The following is a 27,464-nucleotide window of genomic DNA, read 5'->3' on the forward strand; positions in this document are numbered from 1 at the left end:
GGCTGTTGGCCAAATTCCAGCTCCTTGAAGCTGTCTGACCAAGGGAGATCCTCACTGTCTTGCTTCTTTCACTTCAGATGAGATGATAAGTGGTGATTTACAATCTACATAATATTAGTTATATAAAAATAATGAAAATGCCTTTAAGCATAATATAAATGTTTAAGGTAAGAGATTTAGTCTTATATTAAATGAAGGAAGGGAGGGAAAGAATAGAGAAGGGACCTACTACATATTATTTATAAATTTTAACGCTAATTCTTGGGTTACAGACATAATCAGTTCCCCTGCTAAAATTAAAAAAAAAAAATGTTTCTACATTTCCCATTTCATCAGTTTTTCCCAAATCTTAAACCTTCAATTATGTTTTTTTTTACATTTATTACATAGCTGCGAGTATACTTTCACTAGTGTAACAGAGATATCAAACTCACATCAAGAATTTAACACATAAGGAAACGACTGATCATAAATATTTTTCTATTACTTTTTACCTCGTAAAGACATAATAAACCATTAAAAATACAGATGTAGAACATAATAAAGAGAAGAAGTTGGGGAAACTGATGTTCAAAAGGTACTATATAATATTGGTTGAAGGTTTTTAAAAGTGTGCTTACAAATCTAGGGCCTTCCTTGAAGAAGTGTTTTTAAGTTTGCAACAAACTACCTTTAAAGATAACTCACCTAAAGTTACAAAGTGATAACAACACCTTCTTTGTCCAGAGATATCTCACTTCCCTGGCAATTGTTAACACAAAAGTGAGAAAAACTTGTGCTGTGCATACACAAAAACTCTAATATTAAACTCTAATGATCAGCTCACTAGACCCATGACATCACCTTCCAAACGTGTTCACTGGGAGAGACACAACATCAGGATGTCGGAAGCAATGAACGCCTGCAAACAGAACTACTTATACATGTGGGTAGTATCATGTTCTATCTCACGAATATACATAACATTTTTTTTCAATAACAAAGAGTCCCTTACTGACTCTAAAACCTACTACTTTACTCATATATTGTTAGCCTATTATACTTACCTTTAATGGTTTTCTCCCATAGAAATACCTACAGTTCTTGAGCTTTTACCTAAACAGAAATTGGAAATGTTCCTACCCAACATCACAATTCTTTAACCAGATGTTTCTGAAAGCTGATTTTTTTTTAATTTATTTTAGAAAGATAATATAGTGCATATACTGTTTACATAACATTTTCTACAGAGTTTAGAACACCATCCCATAATCAGACACATTCGTATTTCTGCACTAAATGTATGAATCATCATGCTAAATAGGATAAAAGCAAAAGGCTACAAACAGCCTTACATAAGTTCAAGTCAGGTTTTGCTGCTAAATAAGATATATATCTTATATATATTTGGTTTTCAGAGCTTTGGTTTTCAGGAATTCAGTTTTCAGAGCTTTATGGAGTTCAGATTTCCATATAAAGGTCTATGAACCTAGAAGTAAAAAAGAGTGCTTAGAAAACCCATTAGAGTCCTTTCTCTCTATAGAGATGTGATAAATTTATTAGAGTGATGACAGGTGCTCTGGCAATGGTACCAAAGGAAAATGCAATGCCACAGAATTAAAGAAATGTGGGAACAGAGATCCTGAATGTGCTAAATCTGTAAATGGTTGCATGGATAGCAGGTACTCTTATATAAAAGGGCTGCTGAGCACTACAACTCTTAAGAAAACAGATTTTCTGGGATTCTTGGGTGGCTCAGTTGGGTAAGCATCTGCCTTCATGATCCCAGGGTCCTGGGACTGAGTCCCACATCGGGCTCCTTACTTATCAGGGAGGCTGCTTCTCCCTCTGCCTGCTGCTTCCCCTGCTTGTGTTCTCTCTCTCTCTCTCTCTGACAAATAAATAAATAAAATCTTTAAAAAAAAAAACAGATTTTTTGTGGAGAACTACTCCCACACTCCCTTTGACCTGAAAATGACGTCCACAGATAAAAAATAGGAAATAATACTAAGATCTACAGTCTCTTCTATACACAAGAATATATTCCTCTCCAGGTCACCTGCAATTTACTTATTAACATGCAAATTGGAGACAACTTGCCAGTCCTGGCAATATGTCAACATAAGCCCTCTTTTGGGTTTGAAATTTCTATGAGATTCGTAAAATACAAAGCCATCTTAAATGTGGACAAAAGAATATGGGTTTCGACTGATCTCTAGGGCCTAACAGAAGGGAAGATTTTGGGAAAATATGATTCGTTAATCAAAAGTTAAAAAGTAACAAATATGAACATCAAAGGTTTAATTATCTAAGCTGTCCTAAAAATTCTTCAAAGAACAAAGCACTTTCAGAATAGTCATTTATCATACAGTAAAGAAATTATAGGCCAAATCATTAGATGGAATTCACTCAAGTCCATGAACATTAATCTTCTTTATATAAAAAGAAAACATGAAATTCCTCAGGTAGAATTTTATGCAAACTTTCAACAATGTTTGGAGAGCCTCCACTGTATACAAAGAAGTTACATGAATGCTAGTGTTTTTGACTTGTAGAAAATACCACACCTAACTTAAGGAAAAATTCATTAAATCTACTTTTTTATATTAAACATAAATTAGAGCTACAATTTGTTACTAAAACAGACCAAAAACTGAGTAACCACACAACAGCTTATATACTTAGATACAAATCCATCAAGCTGCTCATAAAGAGACTTCTAGCCTGCCCGTTGTTCTCACGTTTAATTTACCACATAATAACAGCAAAACGTCTTGGCAAACATAAAAATGTAAACTACCCTAAACACAAACAGAGCCTGTGTCGCTATAATATTAAAGAATCAACAGATGGTTGGCATCAGGAGTCTGGCACAAATACAAAAAAACTAGAAAGACAAGTAAGTAAGAAGACAAATGTGTAGAAATTGAACAAGGTATGTTTGAACCTCATTTTCCATATTGAAGAAAAAAAACCCCTCATGTCAACACAAAAGTGATCTGGAATCTCTGTTAGGATCTACACATCTGAGGTCTTGGAAATACTCAGGCTTGGTTAAGGGATGAGTGAATTACGGAACAGAAAAAGCCTGCCAAACTCTGCAGGAGAACACCGTGTAAGGAGACTGCACATTTTTTATAAAAAGAAAGAGGAGGGAGGAAGGAAAGACAAAAGAGGAAGGAAGAAGTGGAGAGGATGAACGAGGAGGAGGAGGAGCAAAGGGGAAGAAAGTGAAGGAAGCGAAGCAGGAGGGAGGGGAGAGGTTCAGCTAACCTCCGACTCCGAGATTCAGCCTGCACATTTCAACCAGATTAAGGCTGAAGGTTTCTAGAACAATATAATGTTATGGCCTAAACTGAAAAAAATACATATACTCAACGCTTCTATTAGTCCACAGTCCAGCATGTGGGGACAGATACCCCACAGTGCAGTAAAGTCAGGAACAGGAGCCTGCCTTAAGTATTCAGAAAGCAGTGAGGAGAAGCCCCTACATCCGCCTGGCAGGAATAAGGGGCAGGAATGGAGTGAAAGAAGGGCACGGTCCAAGTGGAGACTGGCAGAAGCAAACGCACACACAGGGAGGGGAAAGTACTGTAAAATTATAATGAAAGAGTTAAGTGTGAAGCAGGAACTCTGAGGACAAGTGTAGAGAGGTTAGCAGTGGGTCAGGTCTTGGGATCTGTATGGCACCTCGAGGCACACTGGAAAAAGACTGTAGGTCACCATCAACCCAGAGTGGATTCTTGGCAGTCCAGACTCTTCTTTATGGAAAAATTTATTAGCTCAGAGTTCTAGGCAGGGTTCAGAATGGGCAGGCAAAAATGGACACTACTAGATTTCAGGCTTTTTGTGGATGGAACTGTTTTTTCCTAACTTCTCAGTCTCTTGCTCATAGAAGAAGGCACTAACAGTTTTTATATAGCTCCACCTTGCTGGGTTTCCATCTAGCAGAGGACTATCCTGAACAGCACCCCTTCTAACTCCTCCTAGGCTAAGCTCAAACACTTCCCTCAAAGGGGAACTCTACCCCTCTGACAGAAAAGTTTATCTCATGTTCATTAGAAACATGCTTCTCTCCAGTCCCACATGTGTTGTGTTGTTTTGTTTTGCTTTTTAGCTCTGTCCTCAAACAGGAAAGCCAAACCACCAAATGACATAACATGACAACATGTTAAATCATATGAAGACAAGTATGATTCTAGTCTTCTTCAGGTTAAGAACCCCAGTTCTCTCAACTGACTGAGAGGTCACAGTTTCTAAACCCTTTCTGTGTATGGCTGCTCTCTGTTGAATGTCAGCTGTTTACCAATTTCTGGATCCATAGCTAACACCCAGAACGCGACATGACCCTCCTCATACAATCTGACCAGTGCACAGTACAATAGCATTATTCTCTGCCAGGATCTCAACACTCTACTTCTTTTATTGCAGGTTGGGTTTCTGATCTAGCTGCCAAGTAATACTGCTAAACAAAATGTCCATATAAATCAAGTAAACCCTTAAGACACTTGCATATGAGTCAATATCAAGTCTGGTATCCCCCATCTTAGACTTCAAAAATTGGCTTTACATTTAGCCATACTTCATCACATAAGCATTTGGTCCATCACTCTACTTTACTAACAGCTTTTGAATATCAACTATATATCTTCAACATGATCTATCCCTCATACCCATTAGGATGGCTGCTATTTAAAAAATACTAACAAGTTTTGGCAAGGATGTGGAAAAATTGGAACCTTTGTGCAACACTGGTGGGACTGTAAAATGGTGCGACCACTGTACAAAATACTATGGAGGTTCCTAAAAAGATTAAAAAAAAAAAAAAAGAATCCAGTAAACTTACTTCTAGGTATACACCCAAAAGAATAGAAAGCAGTATCTCAAAAAAAAAGGTTCACACGCCCATGTTCATAACAGAACAATTCACAATAACCAAGAAGTGGAAGCAACCCAAATGTCCATCAACAGATGAATGGATAAACAAAATATGGTATATACATACAATGAAACAAAATTCAGCTTTAAAAAATTAGGAAATCCCACCACATGCTACAACATGGATGAATCTTGAAAACATTATGCAAACTGAAAGAAGTCAGCTGTATGATTCTACTTATTAAGAGGTATCTAAAGTAACCAAACTTGGGGTGCCTGAGTGGCTCAGTCGTTAAGCGTCTGCCTTCCCTGCTCAGCGAGAAGCCTGCTTCTCCCTCTCCCACTCCCCCTGCTTGTGTTCCCTCTCTCACTGTGTCTCTCTCTGTCAAATAAATAAATAAAATCTTAAAAAAAAAATAAAGTAACCAAACTCATAGAAACAGAAAGTGGAATGATAGTTACCAGGGGCTGGGGAGAGGAAGACATGCGGAGCTGTTTAATGGGTACAGAGTTTCAGATTTGCAAGCCTCTTCTGGGCGTACATAACCATTAAACATTAAACATTTGACCTAACTAAAGCTCTATTATACCCTACCGTTTGCCACTTTCCTAACTTAACTACTCTCAAGCAATGTGTCTGGTATTTCATTCCAAAATTCTGTAGTTGAAGAACTTCATTTCCAAAATCTACCTTTTCCCCACTGGGGACTTTTTTGCCCTATTCTCCATGACTTCTCAAAAACTAATAAACAGTTTCTGCAAGAACAGCTTTTCTTTCAGCACCAAGTATATTATTTTTTCTGGGACTGCAGATAGAAACTAATTTAAATAGGTGCTTTCTTATTAGCTCCTCCTGCATCTTGGGCTACTATCTATGCTTTATAAAATGTTTATCCAAATTTGGAGTTACTTTCATTGATGAAGGTTTTCCCAGTCGACCAAGTGATCAAAATCAGGAACTCAAAAATCCAACAGTAAAAAATTCTATTATTGAATCAGAAGATTAATATATGAAGTCCATACTAATGACTTTCATCACAGATCAACAAAACTTGGAAAGTGGGAGTAGGAAGCGGAGGTAGTAAAATGTTATCTTTTCTTTGTCTTTAAAATGGGATGTCTGCTTCAAAATCTCAAGAGAAGATTTGAAAAATGAAACATCTGACTTAACTCCATTTGATTGGTTTCACTTGTCACCGCATTCCTAACAATTTCAGTATGAAAATAATAGTGAGTTTAAATCACAGCCAATATACTTAATGGTGAAACACATAAATGTTGACATTAAAATCGGGAATAAGACAAGATTTCTTATCACACCACTATTATTTAACACTGTTCTGAAAATGTCTTTCTTTTTCTTGTCCAGTACTGAGGCATTTATAGGTACCTGAGAAAGCTAGTCCCTGGCTATAGGTTTCTATGTCTTTCCTACTGCCCAGGGCCTGAGACTAGAGCCACTGCTCATGAGGCAATGGCAGTGCCTTGTAGGGAAGAGGAAGGAGAAGGTTCCTGCTGTAAGTGCGGCCTGTGGAGCAGGCAGCATAATCATCTGTCTGGCTCTTAGGCAGCAGGTCACAACATTGGGCTGTAGACGGGCTCTCTTCTCTAGCAAGCAGTGGATGGACAGTGTTCTTGGCCTATGGTGATGTTAAGAGGCCCCCCTGATGAACTGACTGGGATATCCGAAGTGGACTGCATGACAAATCTGGTGACCGAAGGCATGTGGCCAAACCTTCTGCATCTCCCTGTTAACCTGCCCAGGGTTAACTGCTCAGGCCACCCTGGAAGTCAAGGCCTGTGCCACACAAACCCAGAAAACATATTGAAACAAAAATAGGGAAAAGTTTTCAGCTTGCATGCCAATTCTGATCCACGGTGGCTGCCTAGAGCACTGTGCTGAGAATGATCTGGAGATAAAGCAGCCACGTTGTCTTCACCAGATGTAGAATTAGAAATACAGGGCAGAAGTTTCTTCCCCAGCCAGTGTCGGACAGTCAAGACACTTCAAGTACCTCACAGGGGCAATCCTGAAGCCGCACATCCACTTGTGCCCAGCAGGCTAAACAACTAAGAAGGTTGAGCATGGTTTCTGGGGGCCAAGCCAAGTTAGAACGGGACTCACCCAACTGTCCATGAGAAAAGTGACCATATAGAAAGACTGAGCCAAAGTTAAATGTCGATGAAATGTTGGGAAATGATTAATCTAAGGGCAAGGGGAAGTGTGATGTGGACAGAGCAATGAAGGTAGTGACAGATTCAGTAAAAAGTAGTAGACAAGGAGCAAAGTACAAAGGGGTGAGCATTTTGGTAGCTACTCCTTCAATAAGAAAATGCTTCCAGATATTTCTTTTTGCAGGGAATAGCTGTTTAAAGGGTAGGTACCATGTTGGGTTGGATAAGTAATTTAAGTAAAGTTATTTCTAAAACATTTTTATGAAAATGTTTTATAAAACTATCAGTATTTCAAGTGTATATAGTTCGTTCTGCTATGATGTTTGTTCTGAAAGTGTCAGTTGGGTTCTAATGTGAGTAGGGGAAAATTTCAGCATAACACAAATTTTGCAACTGCCTGTGTAAATTTTGTCTCCCAGAAACACTAAGTGGATGAAGAAAACTGCCCTTAGTTGAACTGAGCCACACAGAAATACACAAAACACATCCACCTCAAATACCTACCACCTACTTCAGTTTACCATATGTGTTATGAGACATACCCATCCATTTTGGGTTTTACAACCTTCCAACCAATTTCAGATAACCCTCCTTCCACTACCTCTTTGGAACTCACAAGTTGCAACCCTCCTGACATATACCTCCACAAACACTCTTCAGGTCTTTTTAAAAGCAAATTGACATATTTATTACAGTATTTACGTATTGCTTAACCATTTAATATGTGTAAAACTACTACCATTTTTATTAGATTCTTTTATTTTATGTCACTGGAGATTTTTTTTCACATCATGTCCCTAACCCCATTTTTCCCATAAGCCTCACAGATTTTATGGAGCATTTTGCATAGCACATTGAATTCTGGTAACATACATATCACATTATAGGAAGACTGACTACATGGCCAAATAGCTAACGAGAAACAAGATCTAAAAACATAAAAACCCTACAAAGTAAAAAAGTTGAAAAAAACACTTAAGACCATGAAATAAATTCTACGTCTGATGTATATTTCAGGATAAAATTAAAATTTTATAAGCTTCATTTAGTGGAGATATATCTGATGAAGAGTCCAAGTATTCTACTTACAACAAGTCTCTGGAATCCCCAGGACACAAAGGAATGCATGTAAAATTTTAGAAAAATAAAAACCACCTTCATTCTCTATTACTATAGAAACTAGGATGTATTCTGCTTTATGTAACTTCAGTAAAATACCGGAGAAAAATTTATAATGTCATATAGAATCAGTTAAATCCAGAGGAATCCTTACAAACAAAATAAACTCTTATAGGGGATTCATTGTAAGACTCAAAATAGTTGTGTCATCAAGACCTATCCAGAAAAATTTCATCTGAGAAATATCACATATAATTTATTATAAATGAAATATACTTTATGAGAAGCACGAAGACTTACTTGCTGAAAATGACTCCAATCTTAACTCTGAGACAAAGTAGGTTCAACAAGTCAGAGTTCAGAATCGTAAGCTTTATAAGTAAGAGAGCATGAGGTGAGTTCACCTATATTTTTATAGCACCAAATAAATAGAAGACTCTGTTCCTGAAACACATGTGACCTTTACAAGTAGCAAATAGTATTCTCCCCAAACACCCATAATTTCTGATCATGGCTTCTTTCATGTACCACATCCTTCAAGTTGGAATCGCCAGTGAACTAATCAAGTTAACATTTGTGTAGCTTTGCAGTCATTTATGTGGCCAGCTGCTGTGATAACCATATTCTGTTCCTGGGATAACTTCAATTTAGCAATTCAGTTGTTTTTCCACTCCTGGTACCAAAGTTTAACTCCGGGCTGTCTAAATGATTTCAAATAAAACAGCCTTATCTTTATGCTAACTTCATTTTTAATGCCCAGGAAATCATAAAATGTAGTATGTAGGAAACTCTGGCCACATGACAAGACAAAAGTATAAAATAAGGAAATAGTTTTTAATTATTTAAAAAAAAACTGTCAGTGAAGTCACTCAGGTAAGTTTGAAATCTCAAATATTCCTTATTTATAATAATTATATTTATATTACTGTTATATTAAACCATATTATATTATATTATGTTCTTATTATTTGTAATTCCCATAATGGTAACTAAACATTCCATAGAGTAGTACAATTTCTTTTTCCAACAAAAGCAACACAATTTTTGACCAGCTAACTTCTATAGAACTTTATCTCTGTACTTTACTGTACCTATGACTCCATAAGAAACAAATTCATTAAAGTCACTTCTTGATTAAAAAGCAATCTGCAGGGCACCTGGGTGGCTCGGTCGGTTATGCATCTGCCTTCGACCCAGGTCATGAGCTCAGGTGACCCTGGGTTTGGTGATGGCTTTCTTAGATACAATACTGAAAGCATCAATCCATGAAAGGAAAATCTGAGTATTTAAACTTCATTAAAATTAAAAAACTTCTGTTCTGAAAAGATACTATGAAGAAAATTAAAAGATAAACTACAGACTGGGAGAAATTCTTTGCTGGCATATAAGAGATACAAAGAATTCTTAAAACTTTGACAATAAGAAAACAAAATGAGCAAAAGATTCAACAGATGTCCTACTTAAGATGATGTACAATTTGCAAATAAGCATATGAAAAAATGTTCAATATCATATGTCATTAGGGAATTGCAAATTAAGAAAACAATGAAATACCACTACATATCTATTAGAATTGGCCAAAATCCAAAACAGACAAAATCAAATGCTGGGAAGACATGGAACAACAGGAACTCTCATTCATTGCTGATAGCAATGCAAAATGGTACAGCTACTTTAGAAAACAGTTTGGGAGCTTTTAAAAAAACTAAACATTTTCATTATACAATCAGGTGTCATGCTACCAGGTGTTTACTCAAGTGAGTCAAAAATTTATGTCCACACAAAAATCTGCACACAAATATTTATAGCAACTTTATTCATAATTGCCAAAATTTGGAAGCAAGCTGTCCTTCAGAAGGTAAATGGATAAACTGTGGTACATCTATACAATGGAATACTACTCAGTGATAAAAATAAAAGAGCTATCAAGCCACAAAAAGACAGGAAGGAAGCTTAAAATTCACATTATTAAATGAAGGAAACCAGTCTGAATAGGCTACAGACCATATGATTCAAACTGTAAGACATTCTGGAAAAAGCAAAACTCTTCAGACAGTAAAACTATTATGACTGAGGGAAGGAACAGATGGATGAATAAGCAGAACACAGAGGATTTTTAAGGCAGTGCCACTATTCTATATGACACTGTAATGGTGGACACATGTCATTATACATTTGTCAAAAACACAAAGAATGTAAAATACAGATACAAATCTTTGTCAGAACACTTACAGAATGTACAACACAAAGAAGTCAAATGTAAACTACAGAGCTCAATAATAATGTATCAATACTGGCTCATCAATTGTAACAAATGAACCACACTAATGCAAGATGGAAATAATAAAGGAAACTCTGTGCATGGCAGGGCAAGGGAGACTACATGGGAACTCTGTACCTTCCTGACAATTTTGCTGTAATCTAAAACTTCCCTAAAAAGTAAGGTCTATTAATTTAAAAAATATACACAAAATATAAAAAGAAATAAGCTGAAGCTAAGATCAAGTGCCAAATGTATATCCTAAAGTAAAGGATACACAAACTAAAATAATAAAGCTAACTTTCTCCATAAATATGACCTATGCTGCTATCCAATTATACCATGAGCTAAGCCCCAAGGAGGAGCTCAGGTTAATCCTGATATGGTCTATACCATTACTATCTAGCAGACATATACTATAAGCCACATAAGCAATTTTAATAGTAGTCACATTGGACAATAAAAGATTAATTGTAATAATACAAATATTATTTAAACTAACATTTCACAATATTATCATTTTAACATGTAATCAACATAAAAGTTATTAATAAGACATTTTACATCCTTTTTCAAACTCTGAAATCTGGATTATTTTACACTTACAGCACACCACACATCAATTTGTATGCTATATTTTAAATCAGAAATACTTAATCTCATTTTAGATTTCATATACAATTTTAAAAAGGTTCACAAAGTTGTTCCAAAGATACTTATAATTTTTCCAATAATGAGGGGCGCCTGGGTGGCTCAGTTGGTTGGGCGACTGCCTTCGGCTCAGGTCATGATCCTGGAGTCCCAGGATCGAGTCCCACATCGGGCTCCCTGCTCAGCGGGGAGTCGGCTTCTCCCTCTGACCCTCCCCCCTCATGCTCTCTCTATCTCATTCTCTCTCTCAAAAAAATAAATAAAATCTTTAAAAAATTTTTTTTTCCAATAATGAAATTATATGTGCACATCCATATTGACAAAACTGGTTCCACATTTTTATAAGAATTGACTTTGAAGAAAATGCATATCAGTTTCAAAACTACATCTATCCAAGTTATGTAAAATAATTAGCTTTTATATCAAAAAAGTATTCATAAAATTGAATTCAGAGATTTGTATAATTGTATAAATGGAAAAGCCTAAATTTATTGTTATCAACATTCATCAAATCGTTCTTGTAGTTTTTCACATCAACTTTACCTGACACTGCATATTATAATTAAAATCATCTGTATATTTATTCATTTTTAAGACATATAAAGACATTGTTATTGATTTGTATCACTGAAATTTTCAATTTCAACAACCAGCTAGGTTATAAAATGCTTTTCTTTTCCTTGAAGCTTCAAATTTAGCTCATTTATATGCAGTGTGATATTGGTGAGAAAACGTAAATCACAATGAAATTGTTCTTTGTCTTTGACTATTGAGTATTTGTCAAGTCTTCTTTTTTCAAGAGTCAGTAGTACAGTCATCTTTGTAAACTCACCCATAACTCAACCATTGAATATTGGCAAAGAGCACAAAATCATTACATTCATTGTCTTCTACTGTTTTTAATAATTCCAAACTGGCAATGATTAAAATCATTGGCACATAAATGAATGAATTTAATAACTGAATCCATAATACTTTTCATAGAGTCTACTTCAGAAAACTGAATGCAAATATTTTCAATATGTATCATATAGCAGAATTAGGTCATATTAAAAATATTCATCTTTCTTTTAAAAAAATCTCCATAAATCTTGATATTTTGATCTACCATACCTGAAGTACCATCCTCCATGAAAAACCACTTTTTTAAGTCTACACCCCAAGTTCATTTATTTAGGCCATGTACTGATAGTTCTTTGTAAATCTGGAAATCCTCTGAAACAAACTACGTGGAAAGTATTAACTGGGTAGAACCTCATGGCCCATGACTCATCTAAAGCCAAAGAAAAATATGTGCAATTTTTCAAACTTTGGCTCAATTTGATCTTTATTGTCAGAATGACCATGTATGCTACAGGCAATTATTTGATCTTTCACTTTTAGGCTTTTCCTTGTAATTTTCCAAAAAAATTTTCACAACTGAAATAATTTCTCCTATAATCTCTCCAACTGAAAAAAAATTTTTTTTTCCTTAGGGTGAGAACCAAGGTGGCCAAAATTACACTCTCAGATACTGTTGAAATCAAACATATTTTTTTATTATACATTTAATTCTGATTTCTGGCAAACAATTTCATAAATTCTTTTTTTAATATTGAGAAGACACTTGTCATCAAATTCATTCTGTATTTGCTGAAAATATTTCTTCATATAGTCATCTTTACTAATTTGTTTCTTTTATTTATAATAGCTTTTTTTTACTCAATCACAGAAAATAAAATTGTCTTTATTGTGAAATTTGTGGCATATCTTCTTCCATTCTCGTTCCATCTTTTCTTGTTCTAGTTCCTGCATCTCCACTCAAGTCTGCATCAGTTATATACTTCATATGCTTAAATGTTTTTCCGTACTTTGTTTTTACACTAGAAAGCTAATGTAATGATATAGTATTAAAACAACCATTGTAACATCTATAAATACATATAAAATACATACACCATATAATGTATAACAAATATTTCTATAAAGTTACCAATTTCAAAAGTAACTCATGCTGTTTACATAAAATATTCAAATAAACACATTACAATGTTGCATGGGTGTGTAGAAAAAAAAACATTTGATTTATTTTCAGAAAACCATTTGAATTATTCTGCTGACACCAAAAAAACTGGTGGTATGTTTCTATAAAATATTAAAAAATAATGCACATGCCTGACACACACCCACAGTATAATGATATCTCACATCATGCAGCAGAAAAGTAAAATATAGTCTTACCAAAAAATAAAGCATCATTTAAGTGAAAAATATTTTACATTGCTTTAGTTTTTTAAGTTAAATTTTAATTATTTAAAAGTAAATAAAATTAAAAATTCAGTTTATCAGTCATGCTAGCCAGATATCAAGTGCTCATGGCCCCAGCCATGTAGCCAGTTGTTATCACACTGGACAGTGGAGGTCTACACACTTAAGGTTAAATACAGTGCTTTTAAAGTGTTATCTTAGAAGATCTTTTAAAAGCTTTCAAGAGATTTTAATGTAAGTAACATTACTCAGGTTGTCCCCCTTGGCCCTCATTTTTTTAGCTCTCAGTATAAAGAAAATAGAATTATAAACTATTATAGGGTTAGGAGGTAACAAATATCAGTTCCTCTAATGCCCCAACACTGTACTTTCTTAAAAGTGATTTTCTCTTATTTTGCTAACTGTCTTCTTGTTCTATTATGCAGCTAGAAATCTAAAAATACAGGAAATATGATTACCACTAATTTCATGAAATTTCTTTATTTTTATATATGCAATAAATACCGAAACATACTCCAGTTCCCAATAACACTCCCAGGACTGCTAACGGTTACACTTCCAAAAATGCATACATTCATTGCTCAGAGATCTTTCTAAGGATCTGAAATATTTTCCCTGAAACTAGTCCTAAGAAGTTAATGGAACGTTCACTATAAGGACTTAAAGTGTTCAGAAAATTATTTAGAGAAATATGGCTCTTTAAAATGTAATTTTACACAAGACACTGATGGGTACATAAAATATTCAAAATGATTGCTAATAGGTACAGGGTTTCTTTTTGGGGTAATGAAAATATTCTAAAATCAAATAGTGCTGATGACTCCACATTCTATAAACATACTTTAAACTACTGGATTGTATATTTTAAATGGTGAATTTTATGTTATGTGAATTATATCTCAATAAAGCTGCTATAAAAACATTCACGAATGCCTCCTGCATTTATGTGTAAACTGTTAGTGAAGGAGACAAGGCTTTCTCAGTAATCACATCTCAGATGTGCAATATTGTTATTGCATATGTTGAAGTAAGACAGACATGAAAAATTCATGTAATTCCTACTGGTATTACATATGTATGGAAATGCACACAAAATGATTTACAAGAGAAGATACATAGAAAAAAGAAAATGTGGGACTTTAACTTCATGTCTATTGCTCTAATTTTTTACATCATGTAATCACATGTGACTTGTGTAATGAAAAATAAATGTTTTGAAAACATAATAATCTGGTTGATACACGCATCTCTCTTCATTTACACTTTCTCTCCCTTCCTTTATACTTTCTACTTGAAATACTTGCCTCAAACTCTAGAATTATTCTTTTAATCTGATTACCAAAGACTTTAAAGTCCTGATAAACAAAGACTTTAATTAAGGGTGCTTTCTAATCAAAACATTTGGAGAATATAGAAATAATGGAAAATACACATACTGCACTCCTTACCAGATATTAAGCTTTACCTTCTCTGCCAGGTATTTTTTGTATCTCTTGGTAAACCCACCACCTAATATATCATCTGGAACAGAGTAAGCACTGAGACAGAGTTGCTGTATGAACCAATAATGTCACTCTCATGGGGAGTATACATTCCGTCCACCCTCCTCCCCTAAAGAATGCTAAATAAACTTGTTCCAATGCCCACCCTCACCTATGAAGTCTATGAAAAAGCTGACCTATACCAGCTCCAGGTTATGTCTGACTGGGTAAGAGCAATCCTATTTTTGCCATTTCAAGAATGGATATGTGACATATTAGGAAGAGGATTCTTGAAAATGTGTTCTTGCTCCTTATGGACACTACCTGTCTGAAACGTGCTTGGTACCTGCCATCACCTTGAGAATTAAGCCACTACCAAGGTCAGCAAAGCAGAGAGCCAAGAGGTGGAGAGAACTTGGGTAACATCAGTAAGCTAATTAATCAACCATCCCTGAAGCCTGTTTAATTATTGAATTTCCTCTCATTTGAGGAAATGTCCTCATTATTCAAATAAGTTGGAGTTGCTGTTGTTTGTAGCCAAATGTATCTATTTGATAAAATTCCTGTGGTGCTCTAAGTTGATCAGAATCACAAATATGGCAAAAATACTCCAACAATACAGATATTGAATTGTTTTTGTTTTTTGTTTTGTTTTGTTTTTTTAACCAAACTACTCTGCCTAGATTCCCAACATTGTTCTAATTACACCTCAGGTTTGGCTGAATGGCCATAAATTGGTTGCCAAGCTCAGGTGGGAGCCGCCTTGTGAAGGGCAGACAAAGGACGACCACAAAACAAACTTCCAGAAGTAGAACTTCCAGAAGACATGTAACATTCAATTGCTTTGCTTTATCCCTTATTAGAGGACTAGTGTCAGGAGGGATGCACATGGCATTTGTTTTAGGATTCCCAGCATTCTACAAGGCTTCCTAGGTGGTATCCTCCCACTGATGTCTACACTAAGTGGTTCCATTTGGAACCTAAAACAAAATGTTATCGTCTGCAAAAGAAAAACATTTAGTAAAGAGACTTCTTTGTTCCAAACACCTAAAAGGACTTCCATAAACATTAAAGAAAAATAAAAGATTGAAAAGATTGAAAACATTTTTCCCAAAAACTGAAACACATTGGAAAGCTGGGGCTGAATCAAGTTCCCAAATATCAGAACAGCTGTAATCACAAAATAACTGCAAAGAATGAAAAAAACATCTAAACAGAATGTCCAGTTTCATATCCAACCAATCAGCTCCTTTAAAAACCATATTTTAGTCAAATCACCATCTTCGCAACAGCGATAAATAAAAGATGTCTACAAAGTAGGCAAACCCAACACAATAAAATACCAGGGGAATCAAGAAGTTTCTTCTTTTTTAACCTTTAAATTACGTATTTTCTAAGAATGCCAATGGTAAAAATCGTGTATACATTTATTCAATATATTTACTGAATATCGATGTTAACTAGACTTACTGTGGTAATCATTTTGCAATCTATACAAATATCAAATCATTATGTTATACACCTCAATCTAGTATCAAGTTATATATCAATTACACCTCAACAAAAATATTTATGGAATATGAATGATTTATTCAATACTATTAAATGACTTTAACTTTTATTCAATTATGTTTATGACCTAGACCTGTGCTAAGACCTAAGGGGTACAGATCAATAGGACAATGCCGGGTCTTCCAAAGTTTACAGTGTAGTAATCCACCCATCCCCCACCCCCTCACACTCTCACTCGCCTCATGCCTTATCTCACACCCGTCGCCACCTTCCACACATACGGTTCAGGATAAACACTTAAAAGTCATTCTGAATTCTTCCCTTTCAACACAGAATCAATCAGTGAGCCTTATCGGTGTTAGTGACCTCCAACAACATACACCCAGAAGCCCACCACCTCTCACCAACTCCACTGCTAAGGCCCAAGTCCATGCCTCCTGCAAATCACGCCTGGACTATAGTAGCAGACCGAGTGTACCTGCTCTACTCTCACCTCCCTCCAGGAGCCTGTTCTCCACCCAGCAGACACAGTGTTCTTCTTAGGGCATGAAGAGGATCATATCATTCTCTTGATCCAATCCTTTAGCTGCTGGAATAAACCTGGTGATCTGACCTATAACTACCTCTCTAACCCCGTGCCCTACATCTGGCCCCTCGTGCACTAACCACTAGCCACGCTGGCTTTGTTTCTGGTCTTGGAACAGCCCAAATTTATTGACATCTCTGCTCCTCCCTGGGCTCTTGATCCAGGTATTCATACGGCTGTGCTCTCAATGTTTAGGTCTCAGCACAACCTAACAGCTCTGGTCAAGAGAGAAAGTAGAAATTCATGAGCTGGCATTTTAGCTCACTGTTCTGTTCTATTTTTTAAAGTAAACTTTTTTTGAAAGGTAACATAATTACCAAGAAAATGCAGAAACGTTAAGTGTATAGATCAATGAATCTCCCAAAGTAAACATACCAATATAACTAGCAGACAGATCAAGAAACAGCACCCAGAAGACTTTCCAGGAACCCGCTCCCAAGTCACTATCCTCACAATGAGGTAACAGCAATCTTGATTTATAATTTCATAAATTAGCCTTACCTGTTTTTGAAATTTATATAAACAAAATCATGCAGACTCTTTGTCTCCAGCTTCTTTCAGTCATGTTATGTTTTTGAGATTCACCCACGTTGTAAAGCACAGTTATAACACAAAGCTTAATAATATAATATACTACACTGCATTTGGCCATTTAGTTATAGGTGGACATTTGAGTTATTTCCAGTTTGGGACAACTTCTCATCATGCTGCTAGGAAAATTCTTGTACACAGCTTCTAGTAAATATATGAACATACTTCTACTGGGAATATGCCTAATAGAATGGCCACATTGTATCATATTCAGCTCTGGTACATACCACTAAACAGTTTTCCAAAGTGACTGTATTAATTTTAAAAACCCAGCATCAGTGTAAATGAGTTTCAGATAATCCTTGCAAATATTTGACATTGTCTATCTTTTTAATTTTAGGTATTCTGGTGAATATATCATGGCATCTCATTATGCTTTTGGATTGCATTTCCCAGATGACTAACGAAGCTGACCATCACTTCATGTTTATTGGCCATATGGATATCTTATTGTGTGAAGTGTCTATTCAAGTGTTTGCCCGTTTTTCTTTTAATTTTTTTTATCAAATTGTAGTTCTTAATATAGTCAGGATACAAATCTTTTTTCAGACATATGCATTACAAATTTCCTCCCCTTTGTGATGTGTTTTTTCATTCTCTTTATTGTATGTTCTGATGAACAGTTCTTAATTTTACTGTTATCCAATGTATCATTTTTCCCTTTACAGTGTTTATTGTTAATTTAAGAAGCCTCCACCTACCCTAAGATCATAAGGGTATTCTCCTACATTTTCTTCCAAAGGTTGATTGTTTTCCCCTGACATGTTTACATTTATAATCATATTAAATTGATTTTGCATATACAACGTGAGTTAGGGGTCTAAATACTCTTTTTCCATAAGGACATCATTTTGACCCCTAGCTGTTATTGAAAATTCCATCCTTTCCCCACCGTACTGATGACATCTTTGTCAAAAACAGTGTCTACTTGTCTTATCCTTGTGCCAATACTACAGTATTAAATTAGAATGCCTTTATATTAAGTCTTGATATCTGATAGTGTAAGTTCTCCAGTTTTGATCTTTCACTTCAAGGCTAATGAAGTTTGGTTAATTCATATCCCTTTGGAATTTTCACATCAATTTTACAATCAGTTTCCACCAAAACAAACAACCAACCAAACAAAACTTGCTAGGATTTTTAATGGGATTGCATCTTTTGAAATCTATTGACTTACGCTTTATGCGTATGGTTAATTGTGGTAAACGTTCCATGTGCATTTGATCAACCATCACTGGGTAGTATTCTACATATCTCAGTTAGGGCATGTCTGATAATTACATTGATCAGATTATTTCTCTATCCTTTCCAGTTTTATCTTCCTGCTTATTCTCTGAGCAGTTGAGTAGGATGTGTTTAAGTCTTCCATTAGGATTGTGTTTGTCTATGCCTATTGCTAGTTCTTTCAGTTTTTGCTTTCACATTTGAAATATATATATCTTCTAGTGTACTGACCCCCTTCATTTCTAGTAATGTTCACTTCCTTAAAGTCTACTTTTCAAATACTGGTGAAGTTACATCTGATATCTCTTTTTTCATGCTTTTATTTCCAGGCATTCTGTGTCTTCATATTTTAAAACTGTCTGTTAAGGAACATCAGGTTGGTTTTTGCATTCAATCCATTAATAATAGTCTTTTAATTGAAATATTTAGCCCATTTAAATTTAATATAATTATTGATCTAGTTGGATTGATAGCTACCATGTTAGTATTTACTTTCTATATGACCCAGTTGTTTCTTTTTTCTCACTTCTTACCTGATTTTGCATTAAGAAAATTCTTTTATTATCCAATTTTTTCCTTTAATTAACTTGTTAGTTAAACAATCTTTTACTATTACTTTAGAAAATTTAGTTAAATCTATTTGATGATGCTAGAACTTTGGAACTCTTAAATTCCCTTTGTTTCCCTCCTGCCTTTCCAATTATTCTTATCATTATATAAATTATACATATTTTTAAAACCCATAAAACATTACTATAATTGTTTAGTACTATCAACATTTACATTTATCCATCCATATACTTTCCCTCTGTTGCTATTCACTCTATTCTGCATTTCCATGTTTCCATCAGAATTCATTTTCTTTCTCCCAGAAGAGCTACCTTTACTCTAGCATTTCTTTGGTATAGGTCTGTTGGGTTTTGCTTATCTGAATACATCTTTATTTGCCTTTTTTTGACAAAACTACTTATTAGGCAAATCAAATTTGGAAAGCAAAAGTACTTATCAAGCAAATCAAATTTGGAAGGTCTTAAATTTATCTGTTTTAAGGAAAAAGCATCAAATTCTTTCTATAAACATTTAGTTTCACTGTAACAAAGAAACTTATACATACTTTTAGACTTAGAGCTATTTTCTTTCTTTCTCCATGAAAGAAAAACACAATTTAAAAATAAATAGGAACAAAATTACAACAGAAAGTGTCAATTCTAAAAAAATCTTACACAATTTGGATGACTCTTCATCAAGTGGCAGGATTCAAGTCACCATTAGAAGAAAATTTTATTTTAAAGGTATCATGTTAAACTTTAATTAGGCATGCCCAAGGACAAGTCATATCTAAATACCCACTCAATGCCATTATCTTTTCAAATTTGCATCTGCCCATTCTCTCTCCTCTCTTTTTAACACTAAAATACCCAACATCTCAAACCCACCCTTTCCCTGTTTAACATAATTCCATTTCATTAGATTTTTTATTTAGCAAAGTGCTTGTAGAAGATGATAATGCTAAATGTCCATATTTATATAGAGACATAGTGTATTCTCCTAGACCTCTGGAGAAAGAAGTAGAAGTCAAGGATTTTAAGCACAAGGATGAACACTCTCTAGATTCCAGCAGAGCAAAGGGGGAAATTTTTCTTCTTTCTCACAGTGCATGGTGATATGTTATTTCCACACCAGTACATTCAGATTTTTGAGACAAAAATGGATAACAAGTAACTTGGATCAGAAATGGATAGACATTTTTTCCCATTATATTTTGCTCAAAATAGTCTCCCATAAAATAAGTAGAGAGTCATATAATAAAGAGAAGAAAAACATAAAGAAATCTCATTAAAACAAAGCAATTGAACACAAAAGGAAAAAATAGGAGACGGTAACTTGCTCCCAGAAAACATAAAATTTTAAGAAATAAAAGGAAGGTTGGAATCTATTAGTATTCTGTTAACCCATATATATCTTTCTGTCTTCCTATTTAGCCTTTCTCCTTCTTCTACATCATCACCATTTTCATCTCCTCCCTTTATCCTCAAGCTCTTCATCATCAACATGTTCCAAGATTTAAGAAGCAGAGTATAAAGTCCCCACTCTGACTGTGGGCCCTGGTCATATTCTCCAATCCAGCTCTTCTGGAGCCATGAACTTAGAGGTTACTGTATGTTTATTAATGAGGTAGATATTTTAATCTTCAACTGGCTCCTATCTATTCTTCCTTGGTTAGAACCGAAGAGAGATAGAGAGAAGGGTTATTAATCAGGAAACATCACCAATGTGTAAGGTCTGGGGTTGGGAAAGAAGTCCCCCAAAACAAACCATATTTAAAGACCAACACAGAAGGGGCCCCAGTTCACCTGCTATGCACATTTATTTTGAAATAATAATTTACTATAACTGTAGAAGATTAACAGTTCTTACAAACACCTACAAATCTTGTAATCATATTTCTCTAGCTGTATTTTTGAAAGCATGTTATTTACTCAGAGGTACAGAATCTTTTCTGCTGACAAAAATAAATAAAACTGATTATTTGATATTTTGCATTTTTTAATACACAGGTACCTAGCAGAATGTAATGACTAATAGCCCTGGTAATTCCACTAGCCTCAGATGTAAAAAGAAAAAAAAAATGTAGTTTTTGCTCATCAATCCTCAAGTCAATAGATTTTAAAAAGTAAACAAATGTAAGATTTTTTAAATGCCATTAAGTCACAATCATACAGGTAAAGTTGATTTCTCTCATCGTACTTTATGCACCCTACAATGTGTTAGTTCTGGAATCCTTACAAGACCACAAGCTCCTTAAGAGTAAGAGCATGGATTTTTTAAAAAGCAAAGTTTAAGTCTTGTGTTGTTTTATTCTTAATGTACAGAAATTACTTTTCTACAAAGTTGTAGACACTTTTCTTCTAAGGTTTAATAGCAAGAAATCAACATGTATCTAAGCAAGAGAGATTTTATTTTTTCCTGTAAAAACAACACTCAGAATTTAGATATTTCACTTGAGTCTCCAGGTTTTACCTGGTTCTTTGGGATTCTGCATGTGAGTTCTTAACTAGCTGACAGCAAGAACATTTTGTCCACAGAGGCCCATCCGATATTCTAAATTATAGCATGGTATTCTGCTCAACCTGCATCAGATCACACCACCAAATACCCAACTACACCTGCTGAACTGTTCAAAGATGGAGAGGCACATGGACCCAGCATGAGCGGGAGAGAGAGAGGGATGGGATTGAGACCTTTGTGATCTCACAATAGATGTAAAGTTTAGGAATGAATGACTCCACTGGCAATGTCAGGATGATACCAAGTTTTGACAACTTACCAGACCAGTTTCTAGACAAAAACTTCTTACAGGTGATGCAAAAGGATGTCTTGGAAAAGCAAGGGAAGACCCACTGCAAACAGAGTAGAGCTGTTTGGAGGATTCAAGCAGACACCGGCGGCCACTTTGGAATACCTGCATAAAAGGCTGGGCGAGGAAAAAGTACAATCTGTGTTGTATTCTATAGGTGCCAAAACTTGAAGGTATGTATGTGCAGGAAGCATAAGGACCCAGAGCCTAGACAGGAGGAATCTGAGTTAACTGTGCCTTGAAATACTGAAGAAAGTATTATAGAAAAAGAAGCTCCTAGAGATTTAAAAACAAAGGACGACTGAGAGGTTTAGCCGCAGTACAGTAATGGATTTGGGTTTCAGAGCAAGTCCGAGCAGGTACAGGCTAGAAGGAAATATACCTCAAGCTCCAAACGACCTGGAAGAAAGTAGACAAAAAGACTGTTCTACATAATAGAACACAATACAGACAACTGGGCTCATGCCACTAAATTATCCATGGGAAGTATTTACAATCAGGCACGGGTTTCCAACCTCAAGCTTTATGATTGGCCTCAGGCCCAAGAAATAAAGGAATCTTCTACCAATGAGCGTAATTCCAAAAGAAAGCAAAAATCTGAGGATACCAACAAGCCTGAAGGACAGATGAGACTAGTCTCTTCAGACCTGAATCTCAAATTCTGGTGGCCCACACAGAACACGGCTGAGGTGCTGGTGAATTCTCTGAAGCAGTGGGCATCAATAAATTTCCAACCTGTACCTCTAGAGGGAGAGGAGAAGGTCACAGCAGACAGTATCAATTGTCCCATCAGATCCCTTTATATCCTGTCCCAAACTCACAGGGCCTCACACATACCAGTAGGTTCATTCCTAACTGGTGCCTCCAACTTCTCTGGCATGAAATGGCCACCTAGGGGTTCCTGGCCCTGTCCACCAGAGCTGTTGGCCATAAGCAAAGTGCAAATAGAGACTGAGGAAGAGCTATGCCACATGCTCTCTCACATGACACCATTTTCCAGACTGTCCTAAGGATCTGGTTCACGTTCCATAATCACACATAGACTAAGTTAACTCTTGGCTCTCATTGAGAAGGACAACCTATCTGAGAACTGCAGGGGGTTAAATTTGTAGCTATGGGCCAAATTAGAAATGACTTAAATAACCAGCCCCAAAGTACCCCCCGGAGAGGGGCAGCTCCCTACCTCCCTCAGAGAGGACTCAAAGGGCTCCATGAGGGGAAGACTGCAGAAGGAGTCTTTCTCCTTTCTCTCTGCTCCTTCTGAGTCTGCAACCTCCAAGGCTAAATAACAAAAGTGGACTTCACTAGTATAACTCAAGGCTGGGAAGCCGCTCATTCAGTTAACTTAATATAATAATACTTAATAGTACTAAAGCTAGCAGGCAGCAAACTTTTGGAATTCAAAAGGTGTTGATTGTTTTTTAAATAATCCCCCCAAAAGGCAAACCACTGAGAGAGGTGTTCCCCTGTCCTGCACTGCCCCCCCCCGCCCCCAACAGCACAGCAGAGAAAAGACTGGCTGACAATCCAAACTGAAAACCAGAGGACTATGAGGAAGAAGAACTAGAGGAAGGAGTAGAAGGACATGTGAACTAAGGGGTTTAAAGGATCAAAGGACTTAAGTGAAAAGAGCAGGCTCATCAAGGGGAGACTCTTCATCAATACTCTCCTGAGTTGCATAAAAAGTATTTTTTTAAGCAATAAGAATATTACTTATTCAAAACCCAGATATTAAATAAGAAGTAAAATAAAATAGAGAATAGCAATCACTAAGTGAATGTAACATTACCTGAACCTACAACACATAAAATCAATAGTTCTTTGGGCCGTGGAGCGAGAGGACAGGGGGTAGGGGTGTGTGAAAACAAGTACTAATGTAAAGACGTTGAAGGCCCATGGGAATAGGTCATATAAAACTAGATGATCCGCTGCTGCACTGTCAGCTACAGAACAGTTCAGAAACAGCCTGCTTACGTTTCCTATAGGCAAGTTTTTCTTTAATAAAAATTACAATCATCAGATCTGTACCTCTGAAACAAATAATGAAATATGTTAAGAAAAAAAAAGAAGCAGAAGATAGCAGGAGGGGAAGAATGAAGGGGAGTAAGTCGGAGGGGGAGATGAACCAGGAGAGACGATGGAATCTGAGAAACAAACTGAGGGTTCTAGAGGGGAGGGGGGTGAGGGGATGGGTTAGCCTGGTGATGGGTATTAAAGAGGGCACATTCTGCCTGGAGCACTGGGTGTTATGAACAAACAATGAATCATGGAACACTACATCAAAAACTAATGTTGTAATGTATGGTGATTCACATAACAATAAAAAATTTTAAAAAAAATTACAATCATTATCTGTTTCACAATGCCTCATAACCAGCTGTGCAAAACATTAACCCACCACACTAAAATTTTCAGAACAAATATCAAAAGCCAGGAACAACCTCTTAAATAATTGGTATTTGTGTATTTGTGACTTATTTAGGTTATCTTTTTATTTGTCACATAGATGTTTGATTTCTGAAAACCTTCACAGTAAAAAATAAATAAATAAATAACTGCTGAGAAAATTAAGACCTTACAGAAAAATAGTGAAAGCCACTGAAAATATGTTTACATTCATAAAATAAACAACCAAAATAGCACGTTAAATTAGGCAAATCAATAACATTTTCCACTTCCAGTGAGGACTATATTATGAATTTCCATTTTCCATCACCCGCACTGTAGAAACCTTTCAAGAATCTCTTCCTCAAACACCGTTCCCTACTACCAGCAGTTTCAGCAATATGGATGATGATTAAAATGTATTTTGTTTGCAGATAATACACTATGATGGCTCTCTGTGTCGAGCTGGCTAGGCTATAGTAACCAGGTATTTATCAAATATTATCCTAAGTGTAGCTGTGAAGGTATTCTGCAGATATGGTTAACACCTACAGTCAGTTGACTGTGAGTAAAGGAGATTAAGGCCAATACAGCATGTGGCCGGCTCTCATCCTCAGTCAAAGGCCTTAACTGCCAACTGAGGACTGCCAGAGGTGTTCTGCCTCAAGACTGCAATGTCAACTCCTCTCTGAGTTTCCAGCCTGTAAGCCTGCCCTACAGATTCCGACTTGCCACCCCAACAATCACGTGAGCCAATTCTTTGGAAAAAATATATATATCTCATCCTATTGGTTCTGTTGCTCTGCAGACTCGAACTGATAAATACACATTCAGAGGCTTTTTATGTGTAACTCTCTACCCCTTTATTCTACCGCTTCCTGATTTACTGGTCCTACCTCTCTCAGCCCTACCTACCCAGAACTCAGCTCCCACCCTAATCATGGAACCCACCAAATACAATTCTTGGAACTGAATTTTTTCCAAGTTTTTGCTGCAACAATCTCTATGCCTTTACTTCTCTATTTCTATCCCTCAGCAACAAATATACTTGGCATAAACTAGGATGAAAATTCTCATACAGATGTACATTTGCATATACAGATCCCTGCATTAGGGAAATTTCAGATTGCAAAAGACTGTCTACAAAGTCACAGTTCTTGAAATATAGGTAAGGTACATTTTAAAGTGGTATTTTTCATTCCAACAAAGAGCTCAGAACTGTTTCTAAGAAATCAGAACTACAACTGGGAAATAAAAGTTAAAGGAAAAGTATAATTTCATTTACAGAAATTGAATTCTTAATCCAGTATAAGAACACGCTTATTTTAAAATCCAAACATCCTTATGCATGGAAAACTCCTTTTTCAACGATGAACTATAAACTTCTGAGTTCTAGAAGAATTGTCTCGTAAGATATTTCAACAGTATATTTTTTAATGCTAAACTTTCAAGCTACTCAGGTCCCTTAAAACTGAAACATTCCAGTGTTTAAATAGTCGACTGGAATCAATATGTACTAACTTAGCCTTGTAAACGCATGAAATAGTATAAAGAAAAACATTAAATATTTAAAATAACAATGACATCCTCACCTCCCACATCAACCTGTAATCCATATTTTCATCCAAGTCTTCAGGCATTCTCTTCTCTCCAGCGAAGGGTCCAAACTTTTCACCCTGAGTAGTGATGATTACATTGAAAAGGGGTTAGTGCAATAATCAAGTTACTAAAATAAACTTACCTCTTTCCTGGAAATTTTTTTTCTCTAAACCTCCATGCCCTATGAGTGAGACACATTTAAAGTATTAACTAATTTACACAACACAAAATATTTACATATTTAAAATCCAACTTAATCTGTTTTTAGCTTAAGAGACTGAATCCACAAGACAGGAGCCAACATAAAAGGGTTAAATTGCATAACATTCAAATCTGACAAGGCCTCTGGCAAGTGGTCTTAAAATGACAAGCACTGAGTTTTGCCTGACTTGAGAGACAAGCCCACCAGGCAGAAAATCACGTGGTTTCCATAAAAATCATAAAGTCATCCCAATTATAAACAAGAAAGAAGTAGGCTTGTCATTCTCAGAGGAAGACTGTTCATAAATAAATTAAATTCCCCTGCCCATCCTTCCAACAGCCGAGGCAGCATACTATAAACCAGAGGTTCTCAAAGTGCAGGCTTCAGAGCCTACCTGGCATGAGAATCAACAAGGACACTTGTTTCAAATTCAGAATCCTGGGCTTATTAAAATCAGAATTGCTGGGAGTGGGGAGTTGCATTTTGACAAGTTCCCAGGTGAGAGGCACCTGTGGCTGGCCCCTGCAGTTACTTGTGAGGAGGGTTCCAGGGTAAGAGACATTGTTTTCTCAACAAAGGCAACCAAAGCAGAGACTGGACAGCCAGGGAGCCAGGCTGAGTTTGTCCAGCCAGAGCATCTGTAAAAAGTATGCGGAGAGGACACAGAGCCATGCGTGCCTTTGTGAGAGTCCTCCAAACCCGCCTGTGCCTAGTCTTCAGCGGAACCCTTCCCTTCCTAAAAGGAAGAAAATTCCAACAAAACCTCCAGGGGAACTTTGATAAACACTGTTGGAGGGAAAAACAGCCAGCAACAAAAGCAATGTTTTGAGGGATATAAATTACTTAATGAACAACAGAAAACCCAACTCCTGGAAATAGTAACATGTTAAAGCTTAAAGGAACTGAAGCTAACTAGCCCAGCCCCTCATTTTACAAATAAAGAGAAGAGGTCCTGAAAAGCTGCAAAAAATGGCAGCGCCCAGAAGACCTATTCTTTAAAGATAATTTAGGGACAAAAAAAATACGTACAGAGGTTCCTCAAATCAAGATTATATTCCTAAATAACTCAGGCACAAGCACACCAAAGAACCAGGAAGACTGCTATTTATAGTAACATAGAGTTACTGATTCAAAGTTTAGCAAGCAAATTTCAGGGGCTAGAAGCCAGCTCTGCTTCTTCCCTCCTTCCCTGCCTCACTAGCCGCTTCATGCCAAAA

General features: G+C 36.0%; 1 protein-coding gene across 9 annotated transcripts in view; it reads right to left on the reverse strand.

The window, feature by feature from the left end:
* The window catches only part of PRDM5 (PR/SET domain 5), a 190,876-nt gene that overhangs the window by 149,500 nt on the left and 13,912 nt on the right, over positions 1–27,464 (reverse strand). For 6 of the 9 annotated variants that reach the window (XM_073892198.1, XM_073892199.1, XM_073892203.1 and 3 more), the window contains exons 2-3: positions 26,039–26,122; positions 22,032–22,178 (exon numbers count right to left, since the gene is read on the reverse strand). In XM_073892198.1, the coding sequence (XP_073748299.1) occupies positions 22,032–22,178; positions 26,039–26,122 (231 nt within the window). The remainder of the gene's footprint in view (positions 1–22,031; positions 22,179–26,038; positions 26,123–27,464) is intronic. The other 3 variants (XM_025873953.2, XM_073892202.1, XM_073892205.1) reach the window with 1 other exon arrangement.

Source organism: Callorhinus ursinus, unplaced genomic scaffold, assembly GCF_003265705.2.
Source record: "Callorhinus ursinus isolate GAN/ISIS: 27379988/994484 unplaced genomic scaffold, GSC_fseal_2.0 scaffold4, whole genome shotgun sequence".
NCBI classification, from domain to species: domain Eukaryota; kingdom Metazoa; phylum Chordata; class Mammalia; order Carnivora; family Otariidae; genus Callorhinus; species Callorhinus ursinus.